Here is a 23,306-nt window from a genome sequence, read left to right on the forward strand (position 1 = left end):
TTTTATTGTCACTTATACGGCTTTTTTTTATTTTTGTTAAAAAATTTTATCTCCGGTACAGCCCCTGGGGCCCCTACAGTGATTCGGCCCTGGCCCGATTATTACGCGCGGCAACCCCACGGAGCGGCCAGCTTGAAATTCATTAATAATTAATTTGTATTCTATCAAAAGTTTCACTTCAAACGCCGTTAGTTTCTGACTGACGCACACTTTTTTCAATTAAATTAAATATAGAAAATTATTTATTATTATAGAGTATAAATATTTATGTTAATTAACTATTTGTACTTTTTTTTACAATAATACTAATTTTTATCTATCTCATGATTGGAACGAATTTAGCATGAGCTGGTTGAACTGGTTTCAACATGAGATCTGGAAGAATACTGATGTTAGAAGTTACATCCTCGGGTTCGATGTAAAAATTTTGTAGCAGTCCTGCTATAAGCAATTTTAGCTCAAGCATTGCAAATTTTTGTCCTAGAATAAGAATATTTAGAAATAAGTCATCATTAAATATTTTATGTGGGGAGAGTCAAAAGTTCTTGGCTTGTAGATAAAAAAAAACAGATTTATTTTAATGAAAAAAATATATTGAGGATATTAAAAAGATATAACTTATAGGTATTCACGAAAACTTGTAAATTTAATAAATAAAAAACACTATAAAAGTTCGAAAAAGTCAAAAATTTTTGGCGCTTCTTACGTAGCAAAAATTTAAATGAATTAAAAATGAATAAATTACCAATGCAATTCCGTGGCCCAGCACTAAAGGGTACATAAGCAAATGGGTGTCGAGATTCAGTATTTTCTGGTCGAAAACGATCTGGATCAAACACGTTAGGGCGTGACCAGAAATTAACATCACGATGAACATCAAATATGTGAATAACTACAATTGATCCTTTTGGAATGAAAGCATGTTCTAAAAAAGAAATAATTAAATTAATACTACATAAATATCATTTTCTATTTATTTGTTCATCAATTGTTACTTTTATAAAATTTACAAGAGTTGAAATTAATAAACTAAAATTTTAGAATATTAACGAGCTTTCATACTTACTTAGCTGTAAATCTTCATCAATTTTTCTACCAATAACTGGAAGACTTGGATAGAGTCTTAATGATTCTTTAATACATTGCTCTAAATACGTGCATTGTTGAATTGCATCCATAGTTAATTTTCCATCATTTTGTTCAAGCGCTGCAATAACTTCTTCTCTTGCACGTGTCTATAATAGACAATGTTTTATGATTATAATTTTTTATTAAGAAAAACAAATTTTCTATTGAGAAATTAGGAATAAATTCAAAGAGACAATTTTTTCTGAGTAAAGATAATTAATTACCACTTATCAAATGGTATAATTAACAAAAGTATAATCACTATTAAGGCTTTACTAACCTCAAGTAACCTCAAATTTTTCTCGTCAAATTGTGCATTTTTTATTTGTTTTTTTCAGGTGACAAATATTTAGGAATATTTAGGAAAGTGATATACAGGTCGGAAAACAAAGATTAATTGTACAAGTGTAATAATAATTGTAGAATGAATAATTTTTCAATGAATTTCGGGGTGTCATGGCGGATGCACTTGTCATGAGCCTTTCATTGAAAAATTATTCATTCTACAATTATTATTACACTTGTACAATCAATCTTTGTTTTCCGACCTGTATACCACTTTCCTAAATATTCCTAAATATTTGTCAACTGAAAAAAAACAAATAAAAAATGCACAATTTGACGAGAAAAATTTGAGGTTATTTGAGGTTAGGAAAGTGCAGTCTTAATTTTAATTATTACAGTACCTGTGCTTCTTTATTTTCTGCTAGGAGAAGAATGGTAAAAACGAGACAAGTTGCTGTAGTATCATGACCCTAGAAATGTTGAGATAATTTAGATTTTATCAAACTCATTGCTTCGTAATAATCATTTTTAAATGTAGTTTTGTATCGTCAGTTACCTCAAACACAAAAGTATCTACTTCTTCTTGAATTTCACGAGCATCAATTCCAAGACCTTGTTTTGAAGCTGCTATCAGCAGATCCAAAAAAGCCAGCCTTTTTCGCTTTCCTATATAATTTAGTCAAAAATATTAAAATATTTTTATTATCATATTAGTAATATTTCTTATTACTATTTGCTATTCAATTCTTTTGTGTCAAAAACATTTTTTACCTTTACCGGTAGCTTGTGTACCAGTGTTATTTTGATAAGAACATGAAAAGTCATGTAAATATTTTCCACGAGTTTCTTGGTGATATTCTGTCCGTTCTTTGATTATCTAAGGAACATATTATAGCTTACATTAAATTTATGATTATTATAGTAAAGAATAATATGTTCAGGTGACTACTGTTTTACCTTTTTAGAGAAGCCATGAAGTATCTTGAGTATTTCTTTTTGCTCTTTACCTTTTTTTGTTAATGAAAAAATAAAATCATTCTCCAACCATGGTCGTACAAATCTGTTAATAATCAAGAATTATGAATGTTCATTAAAATACAATTTCCAATATTGGCACATAATTAACCAAGAATAATTCATTGAATTAAATAAATTTACCTGTAATAAAAAAGATTTCCAAAATCACAGACAGCTTTTTTGTATTTATTTTGATGTTCATCATTCTCAGTTATATTCATTCCCATGGCAGACTCTATTGTGACATAATTTCATTAACATCTTGTTTTTAAATTACTGTCATTCATTTTCAAAAATTATATAAATTAATATTTACCACAAATGGTATTCAATGTAAATTTCGTCAATAGTGGGTGAAGTTCTTTGATAATTCCTTCAGATGTTGATTCTGTTTTAAGTGACTTAACCAAACGATTGGTATGTTCAATTATAGAACTGCTGTATTCTTTTAAATTATGTAAATGAAATGCTGGAGTGAGAATTTTTCTATGAGTTCTCCACTTATTTCCTAATAAGAAATATGTATTTATTATTTTCATCACTATTACTTGATTGCGAATTTTATATCAATTTAATTATAATACTTGATAAATCAGTTCAGATAAACTTGCCTGTGCTAGTTAAAAGTCCATCTTGTAACCATGGATGTAAAAATTTATAAAAATGATTCTTTTCAATATTTTTAGAGCTGCTTAACACAGCCTATTAAAAAAAACCAACACATTAATTAGTTTAATTTTTTTTTTAATTTAACTGAACAATAAATTAAAAAAAAAAGGATAATTACCTGTATGTCATCAGGGTGTCTAATGTTGACAATGGGGAAGGTACCAACCCAAAATTTATAAACAGGATAAAAATCTCGTCCAGATCGGCGGAAAAAATGCCAAATATTCTCTAGAATTTTACCAAATCATACAATAATAAAAAAATGTATTCAATAGTGATTAAATAAATTAATAATGATTCAATAGACATTGTAAACAAACTTTAACATTGATTTGTTTTAAATTTAAAAGAAAACAATATTTACCTGTTGGTACTAGTAAATCAAGTGCATTCCCAATGATTGGATACCATCTTGGTCCAGGAATTTTATCAGTAATACGTCCTATTCTTCTTCCATGAACGTAAAAGTGAAATAAAATTAAGGTGACGACAGATAATGTTGTGAAAGTTGAGAATAATGAGCTTAGTACTTCTAACATTGCAAATTATTTTCTCAACATATGCAGTTATAAATAAATAAATTATTTAAATAAAAGTTTCAAATGTCAAATTTATTCGATACGCGATAGTCTCTTGCACACCAAACACTGAACTCTGAGACGAATGAGAAGTCTATTTAAGATATTCGTGGACTATGTAAGAAGATCAAAATTATAATTATCACCAAATTTTTGAAAATTACTAAATAGTTTTGAAACAATAAATAGCCGGAATCTATAATGATTGATAAGAATTGCTGTCGAAGCATAAATTAATATACTGCACGTGTTTTCAAGATTGAATGTCAAAGAACTACTTAATAATGAAATAGTTTACACCAGTACTGGGCAACGCTTGCTGTTACTATTCCCCAGGTAGACTACAGTTGTTATTGTAAATGACAAAGGCATTAGGCCTATGTTAAATTTTCCCTAAGTCTTTCTCTCTCTATTCCCAAAAGTAAAAGCCAACCCTGGTTTACACTATGTCAATGATTACAGATCATGGTTTGTTTCCTAAACTATTTTTATAACACCTTTTATTTTTCTCATCATCTATTTTTTCTAAAGTCACTTTCTTCCTGAGTCTATTTTTTCCAGGACTAGTTTTTTAAGTCTTATTTCATCTATATTTTTTACTAACCAACCAAGTTGATTGTATGTAAATACACACTATATATCATTTTACAGTCAATAATTATCTTATTCATGCTATATCTTTTTTTATTAATTGAAAATTTTTATGATATATTCTAATAATTAATAAATATTGAGTTCAATTAAATTTTTTCCGGCTTTATCACTTAACACGTGTAGTTGTTGACTACTGATACAATCTTCTTCTAAATACCGTCTCGATGATAATATTTTTAAGTGATTACCTGATAATATACTCTGAAACAAGCTTATGTTTCATTAATTATGCATTCATAAATGATTCATTTGATATATTTTATCTTGAATAGCTTTTACCTTTCTGATAATTTGAAAATAATTATCAGTTGTTAAAGTATAACATTGGTTGTTGGGTTTTTTACTATATTAGAAGAGAAAATAAAAGATATTCAAATTACACATTTCTTTAATTTTATTTCTTTCCCTTGGTATATAATAAAAGCACGTAGAAAAATTTTTGGTCTTTATTCAGCACAGTAGACTTTCAATAGATTGTACATTTCTAAGATCCTATTGGGGTTTCAGCTCCAATTGTGTATTCCTATTGAGAGTTTATATTTTTTTAGATAAAAAAACATATTGTTAAGTATATTTTGAATTTATTATTTTTTTTTTCTGTGAGAAAGAAGTATTTAATTTAGAAAATTGATTCATTTTTTCTGTTGTTCTTGAAAACTTAATATTTCTATAGCATGGGAATAAATTAATTACCTAACAATTTATCGTAAACCCCAGAAGGATTGTTCTCATATTTGTTAGATTATTATCATTCTTACCTAGCAAGATAAATTACCAAGTGTAGACATTGAAAGTTGTTTCTTTTATGACATTGAACTGATATTATGTGCTGATTATGATAAGGATCTAAAATATCATTAGATCCAAACAATAAAAAGTTTTTCAGTTGGATTAAAAATAGAAAAAATAAATTTAATTTTCTTGCTCGATTCTTTTAAAAGCTAGTAGAATTGCAATCTTTCTAATAGTATATATTTTTAACACTAGATTTATTTGAATCTATAAGAGATAGCTAATTGCAAGATGATTATCAGATTTAAACCATTCGATGATTAGTTTATTGTGATTTGATGGATTTGGAGAAATGCTGAGGCAAGTTTTCCGTTAATTCTGTGCACTCACATCTACAAATAACAAAAAAAATAGACTGTTTTATAAAAAAGATTATCATTAATGATAATTAAAATAATGTAAATAATAATTTACAAACTTTACAATTCATTTGCTTCATTTATTGAAATAAAAATATGTGAAGTAATTCATTAAATGACTTAAATTTTATGATTGTAATATCAAAACAAGCTTGATATAAATTAAAAACTAGTTGCGTTTACATAGTACAGAACAAACTGGATCAAACCATATAGATACATAATTCAATCTTTCTATGGATTAATATTAATTATAATTTTTTATAAAGTTTTCAAAAATTTTAATTTTTCCATTTCCAAAGTATTTGGTGTTGTGGTAATTATGAATTGCAATTTTTTTCACATCTTTAAGGTTATACATTAAATATAGGTAAAAATGTTCTTAACTCTACTTTAAAAAACTTGATGTTTTGAATTAATTATTTACTAAAAATAAGATTATAGAAATTTAAAATAATTATATGATACTTAGTTATGTCATTAAACATTTTTAATAAATAATAATTTTTTATTCATGATTTTAGATCTGTCACATTATCAAAACTTGGAAAGTGACTTGGGCTTGGGTTCAGACGACCAACATTCATCAGCTACTACAACCGAGGGTGAAAATAAGAATGCTTAATTTGGAAAAAAATACATACAAAAAATAGGAAATCTGAAATTAAGAAAGTTTTATTGTATTAAAAAAAAATTAATTATTATTAACAACGTTTAATTGCTATTGAAATAATATGTAGTTATTATTAACTTCCCAGTGGGAAGTTACAATAATGGGTCCGATTTTGCGAATCCCGAATTTTGACATATCTCCACGTTTTAAGGTCCCCAGAGTCGAATACGATCGTTTTCCAGTGGACGTCTGTGTGTGCGTATGTACGTATGTGCGTTCGGAATTATTTTTCGCCTCGATTATCTCGAGAACAAAAAATGATATTGATGTGGGACCAATTGTATTCGACGCGTAATTATGTAACTTAGAACTGATTAGATTTTCAGCATAATCGGTCCAACCATTTTTTTTGCAGAACCAAAAAACTAGCAAAAATGGAAAACGACCTGAATTTTGCAATTTATAAATTATACCGTTTTTCAATCAAATTTCAAAATCTTTTAAAAAATATGAATATTAAATGATTAGAATACTTGTATGAAAATATAGTGACAATATTTCATCGAAAAAAAAAATTTTAAAAAACAAAATCAGCAATGAAAGAATTTTAAACTCGTGTCAGGATTGAGAAAACAGCATTAAAGACGCTATAATAATCAATAATAATTGTTAATAATATGGAATTGTGTTCATAACAATTGAACATTGTTACTAACAAGTGATCATTGATCATAGTAATATTTAAATAATAAGTTTTAAATTGTTATAAACAATAAAAATAGGGACCCTGTCTATATATATATGAGTACTTTTAACGCATATATATATAGATAGTTATAAGTTTAATATTCTGTAAATTATTATTTGCTTTTTTCATAATAACAAATTTCTTTACGTTCTTTTTATTAAATTTATAAACAATTTATTAATGTTTTGAAGAATATAATAATGAAGAGGAGAATTATTCTGATTATATTCAAAATCCAGATTAGTAAATATTACAATTTATAAATTGTAAAATTCCTCTAGTTGACTATTTTTTAAGTTAATTTATTTAACACAAAAAATTGTTCGACTGATTTTGATAGAAAGTTAATCAAGTTTTAGTTGCATAAATATACATTAAATGTAATTTATCCCATATTGATATCAATATTTGATTCTGAAATATAGAAATATGTCCAAATTTAGACTTTAGAAAATCAGAACCATTTTGATAGCTTTCTGCTGAGAACTTAAAAACGATATAAATATAGAGGAAGGAGGAATATAGTGGCATACGGAGACAAAACATAAATCAATGAATTAATAAATGTATTAAAAAATTTGTATAAATTTAAATGCATCAATCAATTGAAAAATTAATAAACAAAAAGCACATAAAGTATTTTTAAGCTTTTTTTGATAAATTCGTAAATTTCCTCAAGCGTTTCTCTGTACTCTTCCTTCTCCTACATATAATTATTTTTATATAATATTAACTTCAAAATATAGTGCAATAAGAGTGGTTATTAATAAAATCATAATTTTTTAATATAAGGAAAATAATTATTTCTTAATGTTATAACACATTGTAATTGGTTTTTAAATATACTATTTGGGAAATCGATTGATTACTTAAATTTATTTATTGGTTTAAAAAAATCCTAATATTTAAATAACAAAATCAAAGGTAAGTTACTTGTCATTTATTTAATCAAATGTAGAATTAAACATGTAATTGATGTAGAATAATTGATAATTTTATGTTTACAGTCGTTATTAAAATAGTTGATTGATGATTTTTAGTTTATGTTAACAGTAATTATTAAATAATATTAAAGATGTTAAAGAAAAAAAAAATAGAATCCAGGTATGAAAATAGCGTGTTCGATAGTACGGTGCCTGTCCCTTCTGAGCACGGATGATATGACTTCGCTGCACGCCATTCACTACCAGTCGCTGGCTATACGTCCTGTTAAGCTAAAGTTCTATTTACTTGGTTGACTTAGCTACAAACCCCAAGAGCTTGAACAAGATTTCTCGACTAATAGTATACGTGTGACCGTATATTTCTTCTTCATCATAATCGATCGGAGCTTATATGTAAAGCTTGTTAAGCTACCTTGCGTGCCATAGTGCCAGCGGAATGCTGACGACTAGCAACTACCCTCGACGATGTCGTATGGGTGGAACATCTACTTTTGGTGTCACTTCTCCTGGAATTTTGTCTTCTCGATCTAAATTACTGGTGAGGTCTTATTACAAACCAAGAAATACTTCCAACTTTACTCATATTGAAAATGCTCCATTTGGAAGACCAAAAAGATTCAAAATTAGGTGGGTATTGATGAGTGGTGTTTTTTGCTTGATAAATGGTGGTGGTAGATATTTCAAAAGTTTAATTAGCTTAAAACTAAATACAATTACTTGTCTCTCGTGTATTATTTTTGTTTGTTTATATCAGTTTTGGCCTGAATGTTAACCACAATAGTTTTTATAAGTTTTTATTTATAATACTTCTTCAGTTCATTAATTTTAATTGAATTAATGCCATTGAAAAAAAAAATTGTACATAATACTATAACTTCTTTCGACATTAATAACATGGAATATTGAAAAAATTTGATCATAAACAATGGTAACAGATAGAAGATAATGATACCAGAATAAAATTACAGAAAAATTTATTGAATTTGTTATTTTTTCAAAAAACTTAATAACTTAATTGTGCTGTTTTTAAGTTATTTATATCTATTATCGTAATTTTCAATATTAATTATATTTAATCTAAATGGTAGATTTCAATTCCAAAGTGATATACACTTTTCTCAGACATTTTTTTTACTATTTTAAACTGCTTTTATATTTAGATCATTATTTGCATTAAATAATTGAACCTTTTTGAAAAAAATTTTTTTTAATTACTGTAATTTTTTTTAATTACTGTAATTTTTTTAAAGTAATTAATAATTTATAATAAATCATTTTTGCAGAAGAATAAATTCTTTCCAAAAGATGGACACAACGAAGAAGAAAATACCTGACTATACTGATACAGTGTACCGAGAAGCTGTTTCTAGATTGAAATGTTTACTAGCAGAATCTTACACTTCAAGAAGCGGGTATGATCCCTTTTTTTCAAATGTATTTGAAAATTTACATAATATTTAAAAACTAGAAAAAAAAATATTATAATTTTTTTTATAGGAAAGTACTACGAGATAGAAGTATTTACAGACGTAGTAACACAAAATTACATGAATCTGGAGACGAAACTGATGAAAGAAGTATAAGTGAATGTTCCAAAGGATTATCAACAAATTTATTATTACGAGAAAATATTTCTGATAAGAATCGTTTGCCTTTAACATCGGCATTGATGACAGATGATTCTCAAATCTCACCAAAAGAACTGTCAACTCTCATCATGCGTCAGGAAGAATATATTGAACAGCTTGAAAGTGAATCACAGTTTTGTAAAGACGAGTTGAAGAATTTACTTGAAAAAATTCGAGAAGTTGTTGCAGAAAATGAAGCTTTGCATGACAAAAATAAAACAACTTTACTTAAATCTTTCCTCAATGAGTTTGATAGTAATAAAGACACAAAAAGAATTGATGGGACGAAACATATAAACCTACATGATGGAGAATTTTCTTCTGGAAAGAAAATAAAACTTCATCAGGTTACTGAAGGTCCAAGTATTATTTTTGAATCACGAATTAGTGAATTAGAAGCTCAGTTGACTCAAGCTAGAATCGAATTGAGAAAAGCTCAGGAAGAAAACCAAAATTGTATAAAAAAAATGTCTGAAGGTGGTTCAAGTTCTTCAAGTCCTGAAACAATGGCTCAGTTGGACCAACTAATGAAAGAAAAGAGGGAACTCAATTCCAAATTAGATGAAGCTTTGAGAAACCTAAAAAGTGTTCGAGAAAAAGAAATGGAAGCTACACAGAAGGCAAAAAGAGCTCAGGATTTAGCTCAGCAAGCAGAATTTGATAAAAGTCAACTGGAATCTGAAATCAGGAGACTCAAAGATGAGTTAGAAAGACAACGAGATAAGATTCGAGAAGCTACTCAAGACACAAGTCGTCGTTTAGCTGAAGAAAGACATCAAGTTGAACGTAGATATAGTCAACAAGTTGAACAATTAACTGCTGATATTGCTACTCATTGGGATGCTGCCTCTAAATCACAGTTAGAAATAGATAAACAGAGAAGAGAAATTGCTGATCTTAAAAGAGAGTTGAATCAAAAGCAAGCGATGAATGATGATCTAAAAAAAGAAATGCTTCTCAAAACATGTGAGTAAAATGAATAATTGATACAAGTAATAAGTTTTTATGATCGATATAATATTTATTTTAATACGTAAAGTCATTTTTCATATAACATTTTAACTCAGGACTATCTAAAAAAATATCAACATGAATTAACGAGTTGATTTAGTGATTATAATTAATTCCTATTTGATTGATAACAATAATAGATGTTTTTAAGATATAGATTTTAGAAAAAACATTTCATTTTTTAATTTTCAAGATTATTTGCTTTATTTATCATCATTTAAACTTAAAAAAAATCCATTAAGTGCGATTATTTGAATATAAATAGGACAAAATTACTGATTTTTTATGAAAAATATTAACCTCTATCAAGCGTTCAATTTCAATAAAGAAATTAATGAGTATAACTGAAAAAATAAAAAAAAAACTACGCTCCGAATTTAAATTACTATAAATCTTGATTTCCATTTTATTTCAATACAAAAACAAAGTAAATAATCTTGAGTAAATAAAATTACCCTCTATTTTTTCTGTTATAAGCTAACTTGCAGAGTGATATAAATCAATTAGCAGCAGAAAAAGATGCCGTGGAACAGGAATTAGCAACCGTAAAATTGGCAGCAGAGCGCAATGAAAGACATGCACGTCAGGAGCAAAGTCGTTGCCAAATAGAAATAAATTCTTACAAGCAGCGATTGGAAAGAGCTGATGTGGATATAGTTCATTGTCGCCGAGAGAATCTTCGATTATCTGAGCAAATAGCTTCTCTTGAGAAAGAGGTATTTGAACTCATAAACTAAATATTCCAAGAGGTTCGTGATCTAAAATAATTCCCAACAAATGGTGAAAATAGATTCAGAAATTAATTTGTAATTTTATGTGAGTTCTTGAAACTTGAAAGAAAGGAAATTGATTCATATTTTATGGTTTAAGTCTTGGAGATAAACTTGTAATACTTTATTTCTTGTCTGATTTCTTGATTTTTTTTTAATTTTTAATTTATTTACTTATCTTTAATAAGTTGAAGAGACATAATGATGATAACAGTATAAAATTATTGATTGCAGCTGAATATGGAGAAAATAGCTCATGCCAGTGAAGGCCAAACACCAGCAGCAACACCAAGAGTAGAAAATGAAAAAGATTTGACGTCAATGATAATGGAGATGGAAACAAAGCATGGTGAGATGTAACAAACAATGCCTGTGTTGGGTATATTGTCTGTGGCTTAAAATAATAAAAAAATACTTTTAAATAATAAAAAATGTATTGGATAATTAAGAATATCAGTAGAGAATGGTTAAATTGAAATAGTTACACATAAGACAAAATTTGTGTGGGAAATCGGCATCTTGACACTATGCCTAGCATGGGTAGATAGATAGTTTAGTCAATTTTTACTTAAAATTGACTAAAGAGAATTGGTTTTCAAGAAATAAAAAAATATTCTCTAGCTGCTACAGTGGCTGGACTTGAAGATTCTGTCAGCAATCAAGCGAAACTCGTCTCGCGACTGACTGCCGAATGCCAATCTCTCACACAGCGTTTGGATGCTAACAACCGTGCACACAAGTACCACTCTAATTATAAATTTTCACACAATAGATGCTTAAATTTTTAGTGTAATAGGGTAACAAGGCTAATAGATAAATAGTTGAGCAGGTACCTTAGGTTTATTCATAATTAGGAGTATATATCATGTATTTTTATAATATTTTATTCATAGGTTTCATACTTATTTATAGATGAGTCATATTGTACATTTCTTTGAATTTTTTAAACAAAAAGCAGGTAGATATTCGTTCGAATTATTCTATAGCAAGAAATCAAGTAGATACTACTTATAAGCAAATAGGAAATCAAATTAAAAATTGATTGATTTATTAAAAAAAAAAAGATTAAATATTAGTTTAATACCAATTTTATTCACCTTTAGGCTACAGGGGTGGTCGATATATGGATCACTCTAAAGACATAGAATATTTGAAGTTTTTACATCAAATTTGATGTCCTGAATACATAACAAATAGTTTTAAAATTTCTCTAAACATTCTTGAATATTGATTCTCGAGGTCAAATTTCATTTTTAGTGTAATCGAAGAATGAAATGTGATCTTTAAATGGTGATTTTCAAGGTTAAGGGTGTCTGCGAGAGTTTTGTTACTATTCTTTTTAAATTCAGCGCGTGAAATTACATAGAAATACCCTTCCAAATTTTCATAACAAAAGAGATAAATTTTTTTACATTGTACTTTACGTTGCCTGTGGGGCTGATCAATATATGGACTAGCAGTCGGGTCAGTGACTCTATCTGAAATATCTAGTAATATTATGTATACTTTTTACATATTCTGAGAGGTCAATTTGTACTGATTTCCCCGTAGCCTAAAGGTTAATACTAAAAGATTTTTAAATCTGTCCAGCTACTAGTTCTTGTTCATTTATCAGCCATGTTATCTTATTTCTTTTAAACATGAAAACTATTTTAATGAGAAATCGAATTAGAGCTACCTAAAATTAATAATCGCATCTGAAAGTCTATTTATGATCAGTTTAATTTGAAATGTGTATCTCGATAAACTGAATGAAATTTTGTTGAATTTCACAATATATTCTTCATTATCCTTAAAATTTATTTATATTTTACAAAATAATGTCTTCACTTAGTCTACAGCTATTATGTGTTGACAGAGAAAGCAGGTGATGCGGCTGATGGGTCATTTAACTTGGCAACCACCCCTTCAAAAAAGAAGCGTACTGTAAAGGTTGATCTTAAACTTAAAATAAACCCAAAAAAGAAGTCAGTCATTTTGAAATCCGCTCAGGCACCTCTTTCAGCACAGCAATAGTTTATTGACATGTTATTTTAGACTGTAGGTGTTCATCATTCAGTCGTTTCTTGTGTTTAATCAACATAAAAATGAAAATTTCTTTGTTCATAGGGAAGAAATGGCCAGTTTACAAAACAACATAGAATTTTTGACGAAAAAAATAAAAGAAACATTTGAAAGTCAAAAAGGTTTATTATTATTTGTTACTTTTTATTATTTCATTAATAAAAAAATATTTGATTTATTTAAAACAACATGTTTAATAATTATATTTCAAATCGTTCAGGAAAATCGCCAGGAACAGAATCATCGATAGAACCATCACCAAACCAAAATGTCACATCTCATGGAGAAGACATAAACACAGGATATTCTTTAAATGATAATCAAAATTATTCTCATCTTTACAATGAAAGCGAGCAAAATAAAAACCAAGTTACAGACTCATCACAATTTACATCAGAAGAAAATGAAAATTATCAAGACTATGCATCACACGATCCTAATTACCAAGGACAATATTCAAATGAAAGCTATCAACAATATGAACAATACGATCCTTCTTTTTACCAACAAGAATCTGGTGATAATAATCAACCAAACCAACTTGATCAGCAACAATATGATAATTATGCAAGTAACGATTATATTGATAATCAACATGAATCAGTTACAAATGAGCAGTCATATGAAGATAATGACCAAAATAAAAATGTTTCTAAATAATTAGTACTAGTAGAGATTAGATGATAAATAATGATATTATTAAAAAAAAAACTGAAAAAATTTATAATTTATGTTCTGATAACAAAAATAAATTTCTGTTCTTACATACTCCATAAAATCGAGTAATTTAATAAAAATAAAACTAATTCAATCAATTTAAATTTATGCAAACTTCCCTGTTTTTTTTATAACCCCATAGAATTCTAATTTTTCCTGTTAAGGAATTCTAATAAGATTACAAAAATTTATAAAGGGAACTGGCGATGGAATCAGAAATACCAAAAAGCTATAAAATATCAAATGTAATATACAAATCTGAATAGAAATTAAAATGGCGATCACGAACCTACAGAATTCATATCTTGCCCATTGACACAACTGAATGGTATTATAATAATTCTAAAAAAAAATTACAGATTTTATAAAGAATGAAGAGTTTCTACAGGAAATGAGCCTGACCAGAGTCCTTTAAAAATTGTGTTGATGATAATATTATTGAATCAATTCATATATCTATTAAAAATATATACCTTATTCAGTCGATATTAAACAAATTCAGCTGGAAAAACTCAACTCCAACAAATATTGATGTTTTTTCATTATTTATAACAATTACAGGCTGTTATAAACAAATTCTATTCGTGAGAGTAGTCGTAAAGTCAATTATTAACTGGAAAAATTATTTTTTATTTTAACTGAAATTTAAAACTAAAAAGTACTTGGATGATATATGTATATTTTAAAAAATCAATAAGTAGTAAAATTAGCAATAATAGATACGAATAATTCGACAACTATAATTTTTTTTCTGTCATTTAACTTTATATGTTTTCATGAATTCGTACAGCCATTTATTCCATTATCTTGAGAATTTATCAATGTTAATTTTTTGATCGAAGTGTTTTAGTTGATAGCCGCGTTAAAAATGACAGATTGTTGTTCGAAATTTCCTTATCGTCATAAATCATAAAAAAACTTTTTCTGTTACTTCTTTTTTTTCCAAAATGCAGTGGCAAAATTTATAGCTGTTCTTTTTTGCAGGTTTGAGGGATTCCTGTCATTAAAGGAAATCTTTATAATTAAAAAATTTTTCATAATTAGAAAGAGATAAATGGCTGTACGAATTCATGAAAACATATAAAGTTAAATGACAGAAAAAACAAATTATAGTTGTCGAATTATTCGTATCTATTATTACTAATTTTACTACTTATTGAAATACGCCCCGTTGTGATAACAATACCCTCATAAATCTAGTAGACCATATTGGATATATTTGGTCGAATAATTGATACTTGGCGATTAAATTTATGATGAAGCTGAGCAAAGAAGCCTCATTTGGATTTGGTTAGATGGACCATATGATCAATTGAATACTGACAGGTTTACAATAATAAAACTTATTGTTAATATTAATTATTACACATGTCAACTCGAACACATATATTTATTGTTGTGTTTTCTTTACAAATGAAATTTATTTTTGGTAGTACTTGATCAAGCGAGAATCTGCTAGATTTGTACTTTAGTTAGTGCCTTCGACACCAGAGTATAGTGAAATGATCAGAGTGTGGCGGTGGTGGTGGTACCACCACGCCCCTGGTGGCGAAGCATAAACTAGGGACTTCTAGGCCCCAAGCGGGAAAATACAAAACTAGTCGATTGGACAACCTGATTCACCGGCTGAAGAGTTTTTTATCTGTTACCGCCATAGCTGTAGCACAAGTCTGATCTCAAATAATTATTCTATGTACTTGTTAAATTAGTTAATAAAGAGTTTAATAAATTAATAACAATTACACGGTTCTCCTTCCATCCCTCGTTCTTTGGAATCCAGTAATTTCATAAGAGAATAGAGTGTTGTATAGCCAATGAAACACGAATTTAAGTTCTACTTCGAGTTTATTAAAACTTAATAGTTTGTACAGGTTACAGCTGTTCTGATATAAAATTGTATAATTTAGAAAATAGAAGACAAGTAGACAGGTTGGTGTCTTAGAAAAGAGTGGGTATGTTCCTTAAAATGGGATGTATTTATGGGATGAAATTCAGGATAGAAGGGGTTGTTGTTTGGTGACGTAAGGCTGTTTTTTTTTTTGGTTAGTGAAACTGTGTCGAATCAGGTAGTTGAGGATTTCGGGAATTTTGGAAAGTGTAGTTTTCTGGGGAAATATTAAAGTGCAGTTTTATGACAGGATATAGAAAAAAGGGGTTTGAAGAATTTAAAAAGCTAGATAAGATATACATAGATAAACTAAGTTATAATATAAGGGCAGGATATATAACATCTCCCTTTTTTAGTATGAAAACTGGTTTTCAATACTCTCGAATTAATTAAGTTAGAAAATTACAATTTTATGATTATTTAGACTATATAAAAGTATGATTTTTTATGAAATGTAAAATATAAGATATAAGATGTTAATGTTGATAATAACAATTGAGTTTATAATTAAGTTTCATAAGATTATGACTGGTAAACAGTAAAATAACTTACAGCTATGTCTTAGATAACTATATAAAATTGTTTTATGAATATATATGTTTTTACAAAGGTGTTGTGCTTCTTCTTGTCCTTAGTTGAGGATGTTGGATAACGGCTTTAGGTTCTGTCTCGTTCTGATCTTCTTGAATTTCTGGGAGTGTAGATAGTACTGGCTGATTTTGTCTTACTCGTTCATATATGACTAAATCTCGGTTTGTATCTTGTCGAATGTCTTGACCAAAATTGCAATTTACGAAGTTTTTGATCATGGGTGGTAGATACTCTCCATTTTGAGGGTTCCGGGTGAAACAGCATAAACGTTTGAGCCACTTCAAGCATCCACACCAACGGCAACAATTGGATATTATGATGATAAGTATGAGAGCTCCTATCAGACCTAGGGCTATCGTGTACCAGTGGGTGTGTGTGACGATGAAAGGTTCGGTCAATCTTCTCGTTATTATGTTATTAAATTCGTCTAATTTTTTGTTTGCAAATTTTAGGTCATTTAGATCCAGGTTTGTGAGTTTAATTGGTTGTAATTGGAGAATTGCTTTATCTTGTATTTTAGATAACGGAATACAGCAGTCGTCATAGATGATTGTTGGACTTGGTATAAAATAGGTGATGTTTTCGTCAGCGTAGTTGTTTGTTTCTAGTAAATATGTATTAGTGTATCCTTTACATTGTCTTTGAAGTTGGAGAATTCCTGTTTGGTGCAGGGTGATGTCTTCAACATTGTTGCTATTTTTGCAGACAATTGTTAATGTTGTTGGTTGTTGTAGGACGTAGATCCATTGATTGTGATTGATGTAAGTCCAGGCTTCGATTTTTGCTTTGATTGTTTTGGTATTACAATCTTCTGGAATTTGCTGAATATGCGGAGTCAACAGTTGCAGTTCACAAGTAGTTGCGTCGGTAGCTTTGATGGTGTGTACATTGAAGCATATGTACTTTTGTCCAGAGTATTCATTGCATTCTATTAAATCTTGCAGGAAGGTATACTGGGTTTTGGAAACTGATAGTAATAGGTAAGGTGACGTAGGATTAATATAGGAGAAGATGGATGTGTTTTGATGTTGAATTGGGAGTGGAATTAGTTGATAGAGATCATAATCGTTCTTATTGACCAATGGAAGTTTTAAAGCAAATATTATATTTCCATGATGGAAAACTATGTCTATTCGAAGAAGGTGATACAAGCTCAAAATATTTTCTGCATTTGGTTCATACAATAAGTTATAATCTCCTTTATATTTATGTAATTCCTCTAGTAGGATATCTGGAGTAATTAAAGTTGGAGTTATAATGTTATGTTTTCCTAAATTTATGGCTTCAATAGCTTCAGTGTATTCGGAAAGTACTCGATTTGAAAGAGCAGAAAGAGAAGTTAGATGCTCATTGATTAACGTTTGCAATAGTAATCGTTTTAAGTGGTCATGAGTATCATATATAAAATCGTTTAGTTTTCTCACATTAGTATTCATTGTTTGTTCTTGATTTCTCAGAGAAATTAGGGAATTATTAAAGTTTTTTATTGTACTAGAAATGATCTGGATTTGTGATTTTAAAAGTGTTTGGGTCTGTGTATTATCATTAAGTAACATTTTTATACTGTCTGAGTAGTATTTCGCGTCGTCAGCATCAGGCGTACCGAAAAGCCAATTTAGGGCATAAGAAACACCGTTCATGAGTCCGCAACGTTTTTTCGATATCGACTGTATATCGATCAACTGTTTAAGAATATTATTTTTGTTTATTATTTCTACAGCGTTTGCTTCCATTTGATCTATTGTTTTATTACATTGAATTGGAACACTTGGAATACTATTACTTTCTTTAGAAATGGTTTGACAGAGACTTTTAGATTTAATCAGACTATTTAAAAATACTGTTTTAATATCGTTTAAATAAATAAAATTTACGTGAGTGATTAGTGTAAGTTTAGAATTCGATATTTTAGCAATGCCTTTTTTGTCATAAAATATACCACTAGAATCGGTAAGTAATTTATTTTTATAAGTTTGTCCCATGATTGGAAGAGGAAGGTTGAGGAGGAGCAAGATTATTAGTTTTATCAGGATCATCTGAAAAATAGTGTTTCAGGAGATTAGTATGGTATCTAACAATTTTACGTCCGATTTGAAGATCAACAGTATTATTGCGGTGTACACGAATGATTTTATAGGGTCCTCTAAAATTTGATGTTAATTTTTTTGATAAGCCAGGCTTAATTTGATTTTTGTAAATGCATACTAAGTCATTTTCTTGAAATGATTGAGGATGTAAATTTCGATCATGAATTTCTTTGCTTTTCTCTTTTGATACTAGAATGTGATCTCGAGCTAACTTAAAGGAAGTATTCAACTTATGTTGTAAGGAACGAACATAATCGTCGTATGTGTAATGGAATTTTGGTTCTTGAGTAATTGACGATGGCAAATAAGCTTTACGACCGAATAACAGTTCGTATGGGGTGAAATTTGTTGATTTATGGATACTAGTGTTGTAGCTAAACATGGCAAAAGTTATATAGTCGTCCCAATCAGATTGGTCGTTTTTTATATAATGTTTTAAATAATCTTTTAAAGTGAGGTGAGAGCGTTCGAGTGCTCCATTAGTCTGAGGATGATAGGGTGTAGTTATTAGGTGCTTAGTCTTAAAAAGATTGCTTAATTCTTTTATTAAGTTGGAGGTAAAATCAGTCCCTTGGTCAGTTAGGAAGGTTTTAGGTATACCAAAGAGCGTAAAAATATTTGTTAGGACCTTTGCTACTGTCCGTGCTTCGTGATTTGGGATTGGGTATCCAAAGGAGTATTTAGTCAGATCATCCTGTGCTGTTAGAATAAATTTATTGCCAGATTCAGTAAGAGGAAGAGGTCCTACTATGTCAATTGCGAGTCTTTCGAAAGGCGTATCTGATGTGGTGGTTATTTCCATAGGTTGTTTCGTAGGTTTAAAGTTCGTTTTGTTGAGTTGACAGGAATGGCAAGACTTTATATATTTCCGAATGTCTGATTTCATATTTGTCCAGAAATATCTTTCTTTAATTTTTGAATAGGTTTTATTAAATCCGTAATGTCCTGCAAGTTTACTGTCGTGATTTTCTTGTAATATTTTCTTTATTTCATCATTTGTCTTTGGAGTAATCCTAATAGTGTTATAAACTTTTATTTGATTTTCAGGGAAGATGAATCTAATCATTTCATTTAATAGGGCAATTTTAATATTTGAATCCTTACAAGGGGGAACAAAAATAAACGATTTCTTCTTTATTTGAGTTTTTAGATTTTTAAGTGCTTTGAAAATATTTTTATATTCAAGTTTGTCATGATGGAAATTTTTTGAATAGAGTAAATAGAAATTTTGATTTTGGTTTTGCAAGTGGGAAACTCCGTTAATAGTAGGTGTTAGGTTATTTACATCAAATTCTGACTGTATGTAATCGGAGTACTGATTGCTTTCGTCGAGATCTTGAGACCAAAATAAGACTAAGGGATCATGCAAATTCTTCAGAGGTTTATTCTCTACTTCGTATTCGATAACGTCTTTATTGACGTAATGGAACTTGATAAAATCTTGATAATTTAAGTTATCAGTTGTGGTGAGGAATAGTCTTGACAATCCGTCTGCGTTGGAATTTATCCGTCCTGGTTTGTATTTTATGTCATATTCATACTCATTGAGTCTTAGTCGCCATCTAACTAATTTTGATGAGGGATTCTGACAGTTAAAAAGCCATTAAAGTGGTCTATGGTCAGTGTAAATGGTGAACTTTCGTCCGTAAAGATAAGGTCTAAAGTGTTCGACTGAATTTATGATAGCAAGAAGTTCTTTTTCGGTAGTGGAGTAATTCTGTTCTGCTTTGTTCAAGGTTTGCGAATAATATGAGATTGGTAAATCTTTTTCATCTTTAATTTGTGATAAAACACTGCCTATACCGACGTTAGAAGCATCACAAGTTAGAATAAATGTTTATGTAAAATCAGGGTATTGTAAGATAGGATTATTTATTAGTTTTTCTTTTAATGTCTGGAAGGCTTTTTCTTGGTCTTCGGACCACTCAAAGGGCGTATCCTTTTTTAATAATATTGTCAGTGGTTTAGCTAGAGTAGAAAAGTCTTTTATGAATTTCCTGTAGTAACCTATCATGCCTAAGAAAATTTTTATATGTTTGACATTTTTTAGTGGAGGCATTGACTCGATGGCTTTTATTTTTTCTGGGTTTGGACTGACTCCGTCTTTTGATATTTTATGTCCAAGATAAATACATGATTGTTTCAAGAATTCGCATTTATCTGGTTGGAGCTTGAGATTGTTTGTGCGTAATCTTTGAAAAACATTCAGAAGTTTGGAATTATGATCAGGTAATGAAGAGCCATAGATGACAATGTCATCCATGTATACAAAACACTGCTTATTTGTGAGACCAATCAAAACATTTTGCATTGTTCTTTGAAAGCTTGAAGGAGCATTCTTCAACCCGAAAGGCATGCGAGTAAATTCGTAATGACCTTCTGGAGTTGTGAAAGCTGTTTTTGGTGCATCCTCAGGGTTTAATGGTAGCTGATGAAAGCCGCTAGCTAGGTCAAGGGTGGTAAAATATTGAGAATGACTTAACTGATCTAATATATCCTCAATGTTTGGAAGCGGGTATGCGTCTCCGATGGTTTTTTCATTAAGCTTTCTGTAGTCTATGACTATCCGCCACTTGCGTTGACCTGAGGCGTCAAGTTTTTTTGGGACAACCCATAAGGGACTGGACCATGGGCTAGTCGAAGGTTTTATTATTCCTTGTTTCAACATTTTTTCTATCTGTTTGTTTACTTCTAATTTATGAATTTCAGGATATCTATACGTTTTTGTGTGAATAGAGATTTCGTCGGTTGTTTTAATAGAATGTGAAGCAGCAGATGTTTGCGTAAGTGTATCATTAGGTAGAAGAAAAATATCATGGAAATCGTGACATATATTTTCGATTGAGTTTCTTTCCTCTGCATTTAAGTGATCGAGTCTAAGGTTTTCTTGGAGTAATTTTTTTCTATCAGAAGTTTGAGATGAGTTATAGGTTAAGAATATATGAGTTTGAGCCGGAGTTGGTTCAAGAGTTAGTTCAGGTATAGGAATTTGTTTGTATTCATTTGAACTGTTTATGATTGTTAGTATTGCATATTTTCCAGGTAAGGTTTTTACAATGGCGTTAGGAACTAGTAACGAAGAATCTTGGTTAATGTTTTGAGAGGATATAATTCCTTCTTGGAGATTTTTAGGAGAATTGATTTTAACTTTTACAATTGTTTCAGTTCTTGGACATGCAACGACCGTATTTATAGGTTGAGGTGTATTATTAAATAAAGGAATTTGAAATGGTATTGATTGAATTGAAATAGTTGAGTTTTGATAATTAATATTACACTTGTGTGTGCGTCAGAAATCTTGTCCTAGTATACCATCAAAGGGTATATTTGTATCTACATTGATTAATTGGAATGTTGCGGATATAGCAAATCCTTTTATTTTCAGAGTAATGGATGTTTCTCCGAGAGTTTGGATTGGTGCATTCTTTGAAATGCCATTAAGAATGATACTTTTGTTGTTGAGCATATTGTAGAATTCAAGGCTAAATGATTTTACGATTGAAATTGACGCTCCAGTATCGAGAAGAAATTTGAGTGTTTTTTGAGGTGATTTTGAGTTTTGCGATTCGAATAATACGTAAGTTAAATCATTCGTATTTGAGGATAAGATATTTGAATGAGCAAAAGTCATCAAATTTTGACTTGGAATATCTTGAAGGTTTGGTTGATTTTGATTATTAAAGTTTGTATTTTGAATTTGATCTTGATTGATATTTTGGTAGTTTACTTGAGAATTAGAAGGTGTTTGATTCGAGTTTATATTGTGTTGTCTTTTTTGATTATTAAATTTGAGTTTTCTACACTCCTCGATTGTATGACCTTTATTTTTACAATAACGACATTGTTTATCTGAGTTTTGTTGATTATAATTCTGTGGGTTTTGTTGAATATTTGAGCTTCTCACATTAGTGAAATTAATAGATTTAGAAGAGTTTGAGTTTCGTTTATTTTTGTAATAGCATTCACTTGTAGAGTGATTTGTGCGAGAGCAGATTTTGCATTTTTGATTTTGATTGTCATATTTTATTCTAAGGGCTTTTTCTTCAGCCATAGCTGCTGTAAGGGCTTTATTAATGGTCTCGAATTCTCGATATCTGAGCATTTGAGATATTTGGGGATGTGAGTGATAAACAAATCGATTTAGAGTCATTTTTCTAATCATTGAAATTCGACCTGCTAATTTGTTTGTATCTGAATCGGAAGTATGAATTACAGCTAAGATTCGAGAAGAGAGATCCTCAAGTCTCTGATAAAATTGAGAAATATTTTCATTCCGTCCTTGTCGTATACTATTTAGATCCTCAAGCAGTTGATCTAGAGATTTTCGATCTTGGTATAAATTTAGTAAAAGTTCTGAAATTTCTGCCCAGGTTGTTAAATTGCAATCGACGTCTATCTGTTCTCGAGCTTTGCCACTAATTCTGCTCTTGACAAAGAGTAAAAGTGCGTTAAATTGATGCGGTTTCGCGATTTCAAATACAGAATCTACTCAACACTGAAAGCCAAGGACATATACATCTGGACACAAAAGATACTAATCAATACGATAATTTAGATCTTAATAGAAATGAAATCGTGGTAGAGCATCAAGCAGAAGAAAAAAACCCTCCCACAACATCGTCCAATTCACAACCCGACATCTCGAATAATCGATGACAATATCATTTAAATGAAAATAATAATGATGATAGTAATAAAATCATGGCAGATACAGAATCAGAAAAAGAAAATCAATTAATGCCATCTAATTCTCAGCCAGTTAT

The 23,306-nt window shown here is 29.3% G+C and overlaps 3 protein-coding genes across 5 annotated transcripts in view; 2 read left to right on the top strand and 1 right to left on the bottom strand.

Moving 5' to 3' along the window:
- LOC118066356 (major facilitator superfamily domain-containing protein 12-like) overlaps positions 1 to 6,279 on the top strand; it is a 31,907-nt gene extending 25,628 nt beyond the window's left edge. Inside the window, exon 7 of the mRNA XM_035082343.1 lies at positions 6,007 to 6,279. Coding sequence (XP_034938234.1) covers positions 6,007 to 6,107 — 101 coding nt within the window. The 3' untranslated portion in view covers positions 6,108 to 6,279. The remainder of the gene's footprint in view (positions 1 to 6,006) is intronic.
- LOC118066355 (cytochrome P450 4C1-like) lies at positions 280 to 4,007 on the bottom strand. The gene is made up of 12 exons (XM_035082342.1): positions 3,464 to 4,007; positions 3,218 to 3,327; positions 3,042 to 3,132; positions 2,747 to 2,938; positions 2,572 to 2,665; positions 2,371 to 2,473; positions 2,185 to 2,290; positions 1,970 to 2,079; positions 1,815 to 1,883; positions 1,067 to 1,235; positions 746 to 925; positions 280 to 480 (listed from the first exon to the last, which is right to left on the bottom strand). Exons 1-12 carry the CDS (start codon positions 3,636 to 3,638, stop codon positions 317 to 319), a joined length of 1,563 nt encoding a protein of 520 aa, XP_034938233.1. The 5' UTR covers positions 3,639 to 4,007; the 3' UTR covers positions 280 to 316.
- A 1,608-nt stretch (positions 6,280 to 7,887) lies between the features above and the next one.
- On the top strand, positions 7,888 to 13,960 carry LOC118066367 (serologically defined colon cancer antigen 8 homolog). 3 transcript variants are annotated; one of them, XR_004690234.1, is made up of 8 exons: positions 7,888 to 8,414; positions 9,071 to 9,199; positions 9,285 to 10,381; positions 10,904 to 11,142; positions 11,431 to 11,545; positions 13,055 to 13,236; positions 13,306 to 13,382; positions 13,481 to 13,544. XR_004690234.1 is itself a non-coding variant. In XM_035082358.1 (8 exons), the coding sequence occupies exons 1-8, from the start codon at positions 8,224 to 8,226 to the stop codon at positions 13,918 to 13,920; spliced, it is 2,406 nt and encodes an 801-aa protein (XP_034938249.1). In that variant the 5' UTR covers positions 7,888 to 8,223; the 3' UTR covers positions 13,921 to 13,960. The 3 variants fall into 3 exon arrangements, 2 of the variants coding, with proteins under 2 accessions (XP_034938249.1, XP_034938250.1); XM_035082358.1 differs by lacking the exon at positions 13,055 to 13,236 and adding an exon at positions 11,818 to 11,935 and having other exon boundaries at positions 13,481 to 13,960; XM_035082359.1 differs by lacking the exons at positions 13,055 to 13,236; positions 13,306 to 13,382 and having other exon boundaries at positions 13,481 to 13,960.
- Positions 13,961 to 23,306: the final 9,346 nt, after the last annotated feature.

This window comes from Chelonus insularis, unplaced genomic scaffold (assembly GCF_013357705.1).
Source record: "Chelonus insularis isolate UGA/USDA-ARS -01 unplaced genomic scaffold, ASM1335770v1 contig_33_pilon, whole genome shotgun sequence".
NCBI lineage: Eukaryota > Metazoa > Arthropoda > Insecta > Hymenoptera > Braconidae > Chelonus > Chelonus insularis.